The sequence below is a fragment of the Elephantulus edwardii genome, unplaced genomic scaffold (genome assembly GCF_000299155.1).
Source record: "Elephantulus edwardii isolate Elephantulus edwardi_28Jun2011 unplaced genomic scaffold, EleEdw1.0 scaffold00098, whole genome shotgun sequence".
Taxonomy (NCBI): Eukaryota; Metazoa; Chordata; class Mammalia; order Macroscelidea; family Macroscelididae; genus Elephantulus; species Elephantulus edwardii.
In genome coordinates this window covers 5,668,323-5,683,500 of record NW_006399848.1, presented here as the reverse complement: position 1 = coordinate 5,683,500, position 15,178 = coordinate 5,668,323, and the positions used below count along the sequence as shown (strand labels likewise).

The 15,178-nt window shown below is 39.4% G+C and overlaps 1 protein-coding gene across 3 annotated transcripts in view; it reads right to left on the bottom strand.

The window, feature by feature from the left end:
- Positions 1-15,178, bottom strand: part of CDK14 (cyclin-dependent kinase 14) — a 691,509-nt gene that overhangs the window by 6,587 nt on the left and 669,744 nt on the right. For all 3 annotated transcript variants that reach the window (XM_006891459.1, XM_006891458.1, XM_006891460.1), the window contains one exon: positions 4,019-4,158. In XM_006891459.1, the coding sequence (XP_006891521.1) occupies positions 4,019-4,158 (140 nt within the window). The remainder of the gene's footprint in view (positions 1-4,018; positions 4,159-15,178) is intronic.

Sequence of the window (15,178 nt, the reverse complement as noted above, 5' to 3'; positions counted from 1 at the left end):
AGAGCAGGGTTTAGGGCTGTTGTGCATAGGGTCGCTATGAGTCGGAAACGACTCGACGGCACATAACAACAACAACAACAACAACACAAAAGAGATATTAAACAGCGTAGAAAAACATTACTGCTGGGGAGCTCTTTAGGGACTCCTGTGCCCATCTATCTTGTACTATCATGGAGAATTCTGAAGCCCAGAGGGACCGAGGACTTTCCCCAGGTTGCCCAGCTGCTCGCAGAGCGGAGGCACACACAACCAGGTGGTCTGATCCTCAGTGCTTTTCACGCTACCAATTTGTTGGCCTCTTTTCACTGCAGATTTGAGTTTTGTGAGTTAGCAAATGAATGTAATAAAATCAAGGACTCTGTGCTATGAAGTGTATTTTGTTCATTTACTTTGACAAGGGTAGTTCAGCTTCAATTATTTATGTAACTTGATAGTATACACAGGAGAATGCTCTGTGGTGTAGTTGGGAAAAGTAATGAATTTTCTTCTAAATCAGCCCTTCACTTCCTTCCCTGCAATTAAATCTTTGTGAAGAAGTGGGGCAAGGCTGCTGGGGCTTCAGGACAGAGGGAGTGAGATGACGGGGTTCCAGCAGAATGAGCCAGCTTTAAGTGCCAGATCCCCAGGTAACTGCACCACCGTTCTTACTGGAAGCATTTATAACTCCTACTTCCATGGCATATGAATACTTTATTCTCAATTTGTTTTTTTTTTTAGACTACACTCAGTAACTCTTCAAAGTCAACTTTACATTAGTGTGGAATCTTGTTCACCATTTGGCAAAGTACAGTGGCAACAGCCTCGTTTTAGAAAGATCTGGAAAGAGGTCCAGGTGGGAATGATAATTAGAGCACCAATGGATGGATCATTTTAATACCCAAATCATGGTCTGGATTCATTCATTCCAATGATCTTGTACTTTTTAAAGGTTGTCTACAAAGGAGGCTTGTTTAAGTAGAAAGCAAAATGACGATAAAAGGAGAAAGGGATTGGGGTCAAAGTAAGGTACAAGTGGGTTCAAGTCTTCCTGGCCTACTCTTGTATCTTAATCCCTGAAGAGAAGAAAACTAAGGACTGTTAGTACATAGATAACAAAGAGCACCACAGTCATTCTACAGATGAGTGTAAAAATGAAGTTGTATGACCCCTTGCCATCAAGTCGATTCTCATTCATAGTGACCCTGCAGACAAAGGAGAACTTCCCAGAGTGTTGCCAAGGCTGTAAAATTCTGCAGAAGCCTCAGCTATTGCCTCAGCTTCCTCCTGTGTGTGGAGTGCCTGTGTCATTGTTATTAGGCACCATTGAGTTGCCTACTACTCCTAGCAACCTTTGGACAGCAATTCTGAACCCTGTGCCATCCTCACTACCTCTGATATTCCTGAAGTAGAGTAGCTAGTGGGTTGGAACTACCAACCTTTTCCTTAGCAGCCAAGTGTTACCACTGCACTCCCAGGGCTCCTCAACGTTAGCATTCAGGGGACATGAAAACAGGTAAGTGGAATTGGTTAATCCAAAACCACGACCTGGGTGCTAAAACAATCCTTCCCCTGGTTCTGTAACACTTATCTTGGAATATTTCTAAAGCTTTCTGAGAAGTAGGCAATGGAAGCTGCTGCTGCTGCTAGAGTTTGCCAAATGGTAGACTTTCATGAGACTGCACACTCATTAAAGTTTAATTTTAAGAATTTCTCAACATGTTCTGTAGAATATTAACCCAGCAAATGGAGTCACTGAAACCAGACACATTGACTTCAAGGAACTAGATTCTCAAAGTCTCCAAAGTGCATGAATGCTTTGTTTTGTAAACATGTTTACAAATGCAGCCACGTTTTCCCAAATGGAAATAACTACAGTATTTCATACTGGGATTGTCCTTTCTCGTGACTGGATTTATGCTTCATAATGATTATCTACCAGACACAGGAATAGCATTTCTGTAACTCAAAATTGTTACCAGAGGCATTTAGCAGAATCTTGCTTTAAAAATAAAATGATTTTTTTTTCATCTTTATTCTCCCCCCTTCAAAAGGTTTCACTGCTCCTGATGTTTAACGTTATGCAAAGACGTGTTTCTGCCAATGAATATCGCCTTATGGCTATGCTTCTGCAAATAGCCTGCTGTGAGCTGATAAAGGGATTAATGCAGCCAAAATTCTTAATCTGTGAAATTACAAATTAAATTCTCATATTAAAAATACCACCCTGAGGTATTTTTTGTGGTTTTAATTCCCCTCTGGTGTTCTGCATACATCGTGCCTGTTAATGACGGGGCCAAGGCTGTCTCCGTTGGCAGCCTGCTGCCGAGTGATAATGTGTAGGCATTTACTCACTGATAGAAACTGGATTTAACCACTGGCTGATAAACTAAGTGGCAAGTGGGTAATAAGTCCATATTAACAGGAAAATACTACTACAGAATTCAGAATTCATAGACCATCAAAATCCTGGCTTAAACTCAGTCAGAGAGTCAGATGGGATTGAGATGTCACCAAGGAGTGATATCAAGTTACTGCAAAAGGAAAACAAACCATGTGTTTGAGTTTGAGCCATCAGCTAATGAGTCTATTGGTATCTTACTTTTTTTTCTCTTAGTAGAAAAAGACATGTAACCAGTTCACTATTTTTCTACAAAGATTTCAACTTTCAAGGGTGTTTTTCTTTTTCTTCTTCCTTTTTAACTGCAGGTAGTGATTGTAGTGGCCAGTGGGTAAACTTTTATAAAGGAAGTAACGTGGGGGGCTGCATTACTGGCTGGGAATATGTAAAATGTTAAAAGGGATTTGTTAATCATAAAATGAATAGAGTGATATATCTATAGTTATTTTTTAGTAAAAAAAGGAAGTAGAATTAAATTTAGGATATACAAAAATTAGAAACACCCAAGGGAAGTTGTTGCTTGGGAATTATTCATAAATGAAAGGTAACTGTGAAGGATAATTCAATACTGTGACAGAAGGAAAAGCTTAAAATCCACGCACTTATAGAAATAACTTTATGGATAGGTATTTTAAGTGATGTTTACACAAGGATTCACAAACAAGAATATTTGTGCATATATACAAAAAAGGTTCATCCATAACACAATCAAAAAAAAGTCTGAAAAGAAGTATCTCTGGCATTTCAAAAGAAGCTTTCAGCACTGAACAACAACAACAACAAATTTCTTACTGTAATGATGTTTGCACAATTTCACAAGAATTCGGTTTCACACTTTGGAAGAAAGATGAGATCCTCCGAGCCACAAATTCTTGACCAAAGATTTAAAATGTAATTGAAAAAGCCTGTGCAAATATGAACAGTTTTGTGAAAACAAAACAAAAACCCACCCTGGAATGTGTTTTGTTTTAAAAAGACTCAGAGACGAGCTGTCTGTACGAATACCAAGAGATTTGTAGTTAAAATGAATTACATGCCTTCAGCTCTTACATGTCAATTCAGTGCATTAGCCAATTGCCAACTCTGCTCCCCCAGCTCACTGCGGAGCAGCCCTTTTGCAGGTTTTTGTTACAACCAAGATGGTCTCTGAGAATCAAACAGAAACGAGTCATTTCTCTTCTGTGTACTGCAGCCAGTTAAAAAGTACAGTATGCATAAAGCACTAAATATGTAAATCACATTTTTCTTTTCCTTTATGACTGCTCAGATCCGTTTTTTGGACACACACACATAATCAAATACAAAGACATGCAGCTGCAGACTGCAGAGCAGAGATAGCAAAGAAAAAAAAAGGTATCCATTTTCTTCCTATGTCGGCTAAGCTAGTAATTGAATGGCAGGATTCCACTAAATATATACATCTTACCATTCCTCATTCTCTCTCCCTCACTCTTTTGCTCACTCGCTCTCTCTCTCTCTACACACACACACACACACACACACACACCCATACACATGGATTGATACATATCTTATCTTACATAGACACATACACACATAAAGATGTTAATTTATCCACATGGATGTCACACAGAGTAATGTCCCTGGTCTGACTCACTAGTACAGACTCACTATACTTACTATCGGTCAGTTCCCATAGCCGCGGAGGCAGGTCACTAAAATACTCGTGGCTCAGGGCTGCCTGGGCTGAGAGTCTGTTCTTTGGGGAACACTGTAGGAGTTTGGAGGCCAGGTCTTCTGCATGGTTGACATAGCTGAGCCTGAAAAATGTAAGCAAAAGGTTAGCCCAAACAAGAAAATCCACTAAATAAAACACGCTTCATTTTTCCGGACATCCTAATTTTATCCCAGCCAGGAAAACAAGTTACATTAACTTCTGAAGAGAAATAGAAGCAGAATTCATGCTGATTCTTCTTAGAGTTGCCTGTTATTTCAAACTGGCTTATAATCTTGCTATCTGAGTATCGCTGATTTAAAAGATTTCTACTGGAAGCAATGAGTTGATATTGAAGAAAAGGCAGAAGTAGGTCCAAAGGCAGAACATTTCAGAAGACAACATTTCAAACAGTTGCAAGAATTTGTTCATAGACTGTATGTATTATATGCACATCTGGATACATTTATAGGAAAATTAATACAAAATAACTAGGAAAATTAAAATAAAACTGCTATTAAATTCTCTAGTTACTAACATTACTTATACTTCAAGAATCTGAATTTTCTTCAATTGAATATAAAATTATTGGGATAACTACCCTGTTAAATGCAAACAATCATGCCATTAACACAGAGGTTAACAAAGGCAATATGCTTAAACCATATGGAGCTGAATCAATTCAAGATGACCTTTAATAGAACAGTAGACAGAAAATATGTGTCTCAAGATTACCAGAAAGAAAAGTCAAGTTTCCCATGTGGTGTAAGCTTTCAAGTGGGTAACAGCACACAGCCAGCCTAGCCTTGCTCAGATCCATCTCATACAGATAAATATCATAATAATAAAAATAAAGGCATCCTTAAGAGTTTCTACCATTTATGGAGATTTGAACGTATGTCAAGCTCTTTCCACACACACTCATATTTATTATAGTTTGACAACTAAACTCTTTCTATTTCAATAAAACAACAACAGAAATTAAGGAATAAATCAGAGAAGACAGAGACTTGCTTAGAGTGGACATTTAAATCCATCCGGAACCACTTAACTTCAGAGGGGCTTGTATATGCTGTTCTCATTCATATTCATTCTCTTTCTCTCTCCCCCACCCACCTTTCTCCCTCCCTCCCTCCATTTCTTAAGGTTTTCAGCCACTGAACCTGAGTTTCTATGGCAATAGACACAAGCAGTGTGTCTCAAAAGCATTTAGATGTAAAAACCTGGCATATATTATGCTTTTACTTACTACTCCATATTTGTGCTTTTTTGATGTTTCTGTCATAATCATTATATATTGGTTTTAGGTTCCATTTAGTCTATACTGATCCCTGGGGACAGAGTGTAACTGCCTCATAGGAACCCTGGTAGAGTACTGACGAAAAGCATTCAGTTCCTAAGCAAAAGTTCTGATGCTGGAATCCATCAGCTGCTTCCCTAGAGGAAGATGGACAATATCCTCCTGTAACTATTTACAGCTTCAGAAACCCCATGAACGACGGCAGTGAATAAACCCTAAATTGACAGCAGTGTTTTGGTTTTTCCCGTTAACTCTTTCTACAAGGTGGGAGAGAGATGCGATTTACTGCCTCTGAGAACTTGCTGGAGGGTCAGCTACAGACCCGTTCCGACTTGAAGGTACTCAATAACAACAACTTTATAGAAGCAGCCTTGGTGGCTCAGTGTTTAGGTGTACAACTGCTACTTGAAATATTGAAAGTTCAAATCCACTAGCCACTCAGAAAAATATGTAGTGGTCTGCTTCTGTAAATATTACAGTCTTAGAAACAAGAGCCGTTCTGGTCTCCAAGGTTCACTGAGAGTGGGAAACAACTCAACTATGTTAGGTTTTAGTATTTGCAGGAGGAGCACATTGCTAGGTCTTTCTCCAGCTTGTGGCGGGGTCAGCTCAAACTATGAAGCTATCAGTTAACAGCTCAGTGCTTAACTGTTGTGCCACCAGGACTTCTTAATCATTACATTCTTCTTATGTGGTGCCAAGCTGATTTTAACCAATGATTACCCAATATCAGAGGAGAATGGCTCCAATCCCTCGGTTGTAATCTTTTGGGGAGCACACTGCCAGGTTTTTCTCTTGAGGAACAGCTGGGTGGGTTTGAACCAAGCTTTTTACCCACAGCCAAATGCTTAACTATTGTGCCACAAAGGTCCCTTGATGTCCCTTGAAAATGAAAAGCAAGTCCACAACTATCAAGGTGATTCCAACTCACGGAGACCCTTTAAAATACAATGGAATTACCTCATGGGGGTTCCAAGGCTGTAAATCTTAATGCAAGCCGACTCCATATCTTTTCTCCTAAGGAATGGCTGATAGATTCAAATGGGTGAACAATGGGTTAGCAATATAGCACTTGAACTACTGCATCGGGAAGTTTATAACCAAATTTATTGGGAGCTCTGGTGGCCGACTGGTAAATGCTGCCATTTGTATGTGAAGGCACATGGTTTGACTCCAACAGCTGCTCCACTGGAGAAGGATGGACAATCTCCTCCTGTGTGATTAGCAGCCTCCAGCCTCTGATAACCTGGCAGAGGGTCAGCTATCGATCGATTCCAACTCTATGGTACACAACAACAACAAACACGGTACTTCAACTACTGCACCACCAGAGCACTATAATTATTATGTAGCTGAACTTTATTTTCATTTTTATCCAATTAAACAATTATCTATCTTCTAAGTAGAAGGTTTAGTCCATTTGTAGTTTGTGACAACTAACAACGACAATCTCCCTCCACCTTTTTCCTGCCTTCTTTTGGACTGAGTTTGAAAATTCATTACTTTCCATCTTCTATTTTGGAAGCTACATATCCCATTTCCACGTATTTAGGAAATTAAATTATTTTGCATTTAATTACTTCTTTATATATTTAAGCTCCTACTAAAATAGAACTCACATTCAAGCTGGTTTAGCAATCACAAATTACCTTATATAAAATATAAGCATATTTCAGGAAGGTCTGGTGGTCTACTGGCAAGAAGCTGCACTTCAATCCCAGAGGAGTGTGGTTTGAATCCATCAGAAGCTCTGCTGGAGGAGGGACAATCTCCTCCTGTCCCAGTCAGATCCAATTTGATGGTACACATAATAATAATAATAATAATAATAATAGCATATTTGAGAAAATATAAATGCATAGTTACCATAATATTTTAAGAGAGATTGAGAAGGAAAATAATCCACATTTCAAATGAACATAGATGCTAAACAGCTTTCTTTAGATAAAATAGTTTAAGGCTTACAGAAATTCTGTGATTAAGAATTGTGCTGGGTATAATAACAAGGCATTTCTACCTTTAAAAATATTTTTTATTATGACTTGAATAAAAGTCTACAAAGCAAGCTAATTTTTAATTCATTCATACACATTTATCATTATAATATTAAATTAGAATACCTACAGTGTCATTCTCTGTCTAGAGTAAGAATTATTCAAATATGAGAATCACTCAAATAATAAATAAATAACAGTTCTTAATCATGGAATTTCTAAGCCTTGAACTACTATCTCCACACCTTCTCAACCTATATGCAGAACAGATCATTTGGGAGGCTGGACTTTATGAGGAGGAATGTGGCATCACATCAGAAGTTGAGAAAAACTCATCCACAAACTGTGTTATACAGATGACACAACTTTGCTTGTTGAAACTGAGAAGGACATGAAGCATGTGCTGCAGAAGGTCAAGGACTGTAGTCTGCAATATGGATTGAAGCTCAACACCAAGAAGACAAAGATTCTTACCACTGGGCCAATTGGCAGCTTCATGATAGACAGTGAAGAGACTGAGATTGCTAACAGCTTCAGCTTGTTTGCTTCCACAACCAAAACTCCTGGCATCAGCAGTTAGGAAACCAAAAGACAAACCGCATTGGCAAAGTCTGTCAGGAACCTCTCCAGAGTACTGAGGAGCAATGTTATCAGTCTAGAGACTAATGTACGCCTGATGCAGGCCATGGTCTTCAAAATTACTTGCTATGCATCAGCAGTCTGGATAGTGACTAAGAATTATAGAAGAATGACTGATGGCTTTAAGTTGTGGTGCTATAGAAGAGTGTTGAACATACTATGGACTTACTGCGAGGAGAACAAACAGATCTGTCATGGAGAAGGTGAAACCAAGCTGCTCCATGGAGGCAAGGATTTTGAAGCTCTGACTCACATACTTTGAGTAAGTGGCCAGGAGGGAGCAGTCCCTAGAAAGGGACATCATACTTGGAAGGGTGAAGGGACAGCACAGCACAGCAGAGGAAGACCCAGGATGAAATAGATTGACTTAGTGACTGCAGAAATGCGATTAGGTCTGTCGGAGACAATGGATTGGCTCAGGATAAGCCATGGTAAAGTTAATGTACTATGAGTTGCAGACGACTCACTGGCACATAATAACAACAGTCTAAGTGCACATTTCCCACTTCTTTTCTGTGATTCTTACTTCCATTTACCTTCTATGCTAACCCTTTCGGCTTTAAGGGATTTATCTTTGGGCAAATGCTGCTTTTTTTTACCTATTTATGTTTGGTTAGTCTAAGAAGGATGGCCTTGGAGAAGGACATTATGCTTGGGAGGGTGGAGGGCAGGCACAGGAGGGGAAGGCCTTCTGGGAGGTGGATTGATTTGGTGACTGGGACAATTGGGATGAGTGTCGGAGACAGCGTGATTGGCACAGGACAGAGCAGAGTTTAGAGCTGTTGTACATAGGGTTACTATGAGTTGCAAGTGACTGGACAACACATAACAACAACAGCAGTCTAAGAAGTGAGTGCTCCCTGCTGTTATTTTACAGGATTGAAAGTTGAGCCTCTGATGGAAAAGCTGAAACACAAGGTTGAGTTTTGTTAAAGGATTTAAGGTTGACTAGGAGTCATTCTTTCCAGGGCCAGTCTCTGTTGGACTAGTGAGCATGCTTGCTCTCGCTTGCTTTCTCTCACTTTTTAAAATGTTTTCTTTAGTCTTGTTCTACGTGCAACATATTTTAGATATGTTTAAAGTGAGAATCAAGAGGCATATTCTCTATGCCTTATATAAAACAAAGGCATTCTTCTATGTAAAATATTTACTAGGTCTCTTCATTCTTTTTTAGGCCTTTTCTTTAAAAATGCATCACAAAGAATGATATTAATTATAAGGCTTTTTTGGGATGTGGAGAACTTTAAAACATATGCTTTCATATAATGTAGATATCGTATGACCTTTTCAAACAGAAGTTTGTGATTTTCAGCATGGATGTTTCTGCAGTAATCTAAAATGAGTTTTACAGAAAAAAATAATGAATAATTATCCTAAGATTAATAATGGACACAAAACCCCAAAAATATCAATAGTTATGAAACTTGGGTGTACATGGTATGAACATGGAAGGGGTAATCATAATGGTGCAGGTATTTAAGCAATACAGGCTGAGCATTTGTAACAACTGATGGGATAAGTTGGAAGAGTATCTAGAGAACTGTTTATAGCTCTTTAGATTTATAGTTATGCATGACATTAAAAACACATAAACACCATCCTGGGTGTCGTGGAATCTACTTTCTTTAAATGTATTAAATACTTACACAATTCTGGCACTGAAAAAAGATTTGGAGGCTTATTATTCAATACTGCATAATCTCAGGAAAGGTCAGTTGATAAAAAATGATAAGCACATTTTAAATGCTGAACAGCAAGAACCTTTTGGTTGTGTCCATACAGGCTGATCATAATCCAAACATAAAGGTTACAATTCTGTCAAGCTTGGTACCTGGTGAGATTGTTTATCAATATTTCCATGAAGCTTCCTCAGACTTAGCATTTATCAGGCCTACATGTTGGCTAATATGTGTGATAAATTAAGTTATGCCTCACGTAAGGCAATAAACATCAACAGCCAAGTTTTACTTACCACATCTATTGTGGGATCAAAATTGGTGGACAATCTATCAACAATCTGCGATATGGAGATGACACAACCCTGCTTGCTGAAACTGAGGAGGACCAGAAGCCCTTGCTGCAGATATTGACTGAGGCTCAATGTCAAGAAGACAAAGATTCTCACCACTGGACCAATTGGAAGCATCAGGATGGATGGTGAAGAGATTGAGATTGTTCACAGCTCTAGTTTGCTTGACTCCACAGTCAACAATATTGGCACCAGTAGCCAGGAAATTAAAAGACGTATTGCCGTGGGAAAGTCTACTGTTAGGGACCTCTCCAAAATACTGAAGAGCAATGGTGTCTTTCTGGAGACTAAGGTGCGTTTGATACAGGTCATGGTCTTTGCAATCACTGTTATGCATCAGAGAATTGGACAATGACTAAGGAGGATAGAAGGAGAATTGATGCCTTTGAGCTGTGGTGCTGGAGAAGAGTATTGAGGGTACCACGGACTGTTAGGAAAATAAACAGATTCATCCTGGAAAGGGTTAAACCGGGCAGCTCCTTGGAGGCAAGGATTCTGAGGCTCCATCTAACATACTTTGGACATGTTGCAAGGAGGGACCGGTCCTTGGAGAGGGACATCATGCTTGGTAGGGTGGAGGGACAGCGCAGGAGAGGAAGGCCCTCTATGAGGTGGATTCATTCAGTGACTGGGGTAACTGGGATGGGTGTATCGGAGACGGTGTGACTGGCACAGGACAGAGCAGAGTTTAGGGCTGTTGTACATAGGGTCGCTATGAGTCGCAAGCAACTTGACGGCACATAACAACAACAACAACATTGTTTCTATACCCACCAGTTTTTTAAACGAGCCACATTTAAAAACAATAAATAGAAGAATCACTTGTGTTGAGGAGCTTCATGGTATTTTGCCATGAACTTGGCTGCATCTCTGTTTCACCCCACCTTCAACTGATGCAAGGCACAACAAAGACTGGCACTCTCTCAGACTTGCACCAGGATGAACAGAAAGATCACAACCAGATTCTTCAGGAAAATGAATTTTCTGAGACTCTACCAGCAAGCACACCAACAGTATAAATGGATGTTTCAAATCATCATCAATGGAAAGTAAAAACTTGAATGTTTTCCTTCTCCACACCAGAAAAACCAATGAGCAATGCTGTAGGTTGCCTCATGTGTTGTTATGCATCAACATCTCATAGTGACCCTATGCACAACAACTCGGAACCCTGCTCTAGCCTGGGCCAATCTCATTGTTTCTGACATACCCCCCTCACTGTTCCAGTTACTGTATCAATCCATCTCATAGAGAGTCTTTATTTCCTGCACTGTCCCTCCAACCTTCCAAGCATGATGCCCTTTTCCAAGGATGGGTCCCTCCTGGCAACATGTCCAAAGTATGTGAGACAGGGCTTAAAAATCTTTGCCTCCAAGGAACAACTTTGTATCATCCTCCCCAGGGCAGACTTACTTCTTAGTTCTCTTGCAAGTCCATGGTATGTTCAATACTCTTCTCCAGCACCACAACTCAAAGGCATCAATTCTTAGGTCCTTTCTGGTCATTGTCCACCTCTCTGATGTAGAGCAAATAATTGCAAAGACCATGGCCTGTATCAGGCTCTCCTTAGACTCAGACAGATAACATTGCTCTTCAGCACTTTGTAAATATCCCTGACAGCAGATTTCCCTAATGCAATTTGTCTTTCGATTTCCAGAACACTGCTGCCAAGAGTGTTGATTGTGGAACCAAGCATGCTGAAGTTATCAACAATCTCAATCTCTTCCCCATCTATCATGATGCTGACAATTGGCTGAGTAGTAATAAATTTTGTTTTGTTGAAATTACGCTTAATCCATATTACAGACTATAGTACTTGACTGTCTGCAGCAAGCGCTTTAGGTCCTCCTCAGATTCAGCAAGCTAAGTTGTGTCATCTGCATAATGCAGGTTGTTGATGAGTGTTTCTCCAAACCTAATGCCACTTCCTCTTCATAAAGTCCAGCCTTCTGAATGATCTGTTCTGAATACAGATTAAAAATGTATGGAGACAGGACACATTCCTCTTACACTCCCTTTTTTATTTTGAACCATGCAGTGTTTCCTTGCTTTGTTCTGAGAACTGCTTCCTTGGTACACACATACAGATTTCACACGAGCACAATCAAGTGTTCTGGGATTCCTATTTTCCTCAAGGTTAGATACAATTGTTGTGATCCACACAATAAAATGCCTTTGCATAATCAATGAAACATAGATAGACACTCCTTTGGTACTCTCTGCTTTCAGCTAAGATCCATCCATCTGACATTTTTTTATGATATCCCTAATGCCACGACCTCTCCTAAAATTTTTATTTTTGCTAGTTCCCTGTCAATGTACTGTTCCAATAATTTATGCATGATCTTCAACAGGATTTTGCTTGTGTGTTCTCTAATTTCCACACTCTCTCAGGTATCTTTTTATGGAATGGGAATAAATATAGATCTCTTCCAGTCAGTTGGCCAGGTAGTTGTCCTCCAGATTTCTTGGCATGTGCACGTCCAGGGCTACATCTGTTTGTTGAAATATGTCAACTGGTATTATATAAATTCCTGGGGCCTTGTTTTTTTGTCAGTCCCTTCCAAGCAGCTTGGACTTCCACTTTCAGCACCATTGTCTGTTGGCCGCATATTGTTTAATGAAATTCTTCTGTGTCAGCCAATTCTTTTTGGTACAGCACCTCTGTATATTCCCTTCTATCTTCTTTTTGATGCTTCTTGGGTCATTCAATAATCTGCCCATAGCATCCTTAAGTATTGCAACTTGAGGATTGGATTTGTTGTTCTGCTTCTTTAGCTTAAAAAAATCCCGAGCCAGCTTCTCTCTTTTGACTTTCTAATTCCAGCCCTTTGCAAAATTCAGCAGTCTTACTGGCAGGTGCTGTCAAGTGCAACTCATAGTGACCCTATGAACAAAAGATCTGAACCCTGTTCTGTCCTGCACCATCCTCACAATTCCTGATACACATGAGGTCATTGCAGCAGTCACCATGTCAATCCACCTGGTTGAAGGTCTTCCTCTCCTTCACCTACCATCCATGCTTCCTAGCATCATGTCATTCTTCAAGGGGACATGAATAACCCCTTCAAGCTGCATGCCCTAAGTATGTGAGGCAAAGTCTCATCATTCTTGCCTCCAAAGAGCACTCCCACTGCAAACTCTCCAAGACATATCAGTTTGTTCTCCTGGTCTTCCATGGGATGTTTAGTGCTCTTCTCCAATACCACAGCTCAAAGGTGTCAGTTCTTCTTCTGTCATCCTTATTCATTTTTCAACTTTCAGATGAATGGCAAATAATCGGGAAGACTATGGCCTAGATCAGACGCACCTCAGTCATGAAACTGACATCATTACTCCTCAAGAATTTGGAGAGGTCCATGACTGCAGATTTTCCCAGTACAATGCGTCTCCTTATTTCCAGTAGGAAGGAAATAATCTGTCAAAGGAGCTTGATGCTGTAAGGTCTGAATTTTTTCATTCATAGGAGGAGGATATAGAACATAGTGGAGTTTTGTACTGAAGATATGTGACAGACAGTCTACACTTTTTCACTTATATTTTTCGAATTTTGGGATTCTGGACAAATGAATCCGCTTGATACTCAGATTCCTCATTTCAGCAATATTTAACTTATTGGACTTTTGTAGATACTTAACTACATGCCTCTGGAAAGTCTATAAACTTGGGAGAAATGATGTTATAGAAAGGCTTATAAGAAGACATCAGGCTTTTGTTCATCTTTTGTTTATGTATGTATCCTCCCCTCATGTGTACTCAGTCTATATAGTGAACAAATCATTCAGGAAGTTAGACTCTATGAAGAAACATGTGGCATCAGAATAGGAGGAGATTAAGAAGCAGCGGAATGCTCTCAGACGGGTACTTTTGGGTGGTAAGAGTCAATGAGAATGCATGATTATGGAGGAATTTGGTATGAAGGAGCTCATGGAGTTTGAACCCTGTTCTGGTTCTTAAATTCAGTTGGTCAAACATTCTTCTAGGTCATATAGCACTAGTCTGTCCATTTGCTGTACAAAACTCTTGGTTGCTGTGATGCTGAACACTGTGATACTGATGTGTCAAATGCAATAATGGTTACCCATGGTGGGCAGTGTTTGGTGGAGCTCTCTGATTAAAACAAGCTTGGAAGTAGGAATGGCATCCACTTCCTAAATAGCTTGCCTCTGGAAACTATATGAACGTGGAGAAACAATGAAAGTTGTATACAAGTGTTCAGATCTGTTGTTCATAGGGTTGCTATGAGTCATCTACAACTTGACTGCACTTAACAAAAACAACAATAATTTATTCAACAGTTATTCAAGGTGTCATTTATGCATGCGACGCTAGGCTCGGTAATGAGAAAGTTCCTCTCTGTTTAAGAATGTATTGGTTGAATTGTGTGTAATAAGAAACCTCATGTCCTCTACATGACTTGCACAGGAGCTGGGTGTTTTTTTCAGCCACATTTTAATTTTGTTAAAAAAGTAATTTAATTTAGTTTCATTTAAGGAATCAAATTAGGATATTAAAATATCTGAATCAGCGCTTTGAATATGAATTTGAATACAAAGTTGGGAGTAAAGGAGAATGGACTAAATCTCCTAATATGAAGCAGAAATCTGTTAATCAAAATTGAGGCAGCAGAAATATCTTGAGGTTTTTATATATATTATATAGTCAGAACTCTTAAAAAATACTCTCTCAATTTAAATTCAATACTCCTATACCCAGGTTAACTGCTCTTACTAGTGCTTTTTGGTTGAGTTTTAACAGATTTCTAATGTTCATGTGTCTGCATAGAGGTTAAGCTGGGCTTGAAAATTACTTCCTATGTCCTTCACAAATTCCATCAATGCATGAGAATACTGCTATGAACCAGCAGTGTTTTCTCTTAAGTTTGGCTTATTTTATTCACTCAGGGATACTTGAAAAATGGCCCTATTTCAGACCTTCTTTCTCCCTTAGTTCTCCAACTAGATGGCCCCTTAAGTTTTTAATGTATATATTTAAGTTAAAGTTTAGTTTCTCTTTAATCTGGTGGCCTGGTGGGTAAGATGTTACACTGCCAACCCAAAGGCAAGTAGTTCAAACCCACCAGCTGCTCTGCAGGAGAAAAGAAACAATCTCTTCCTCTGTGCTTTACAGCCTCTGAAAACCTGCTGAGGGTCAGCTCCTGGTC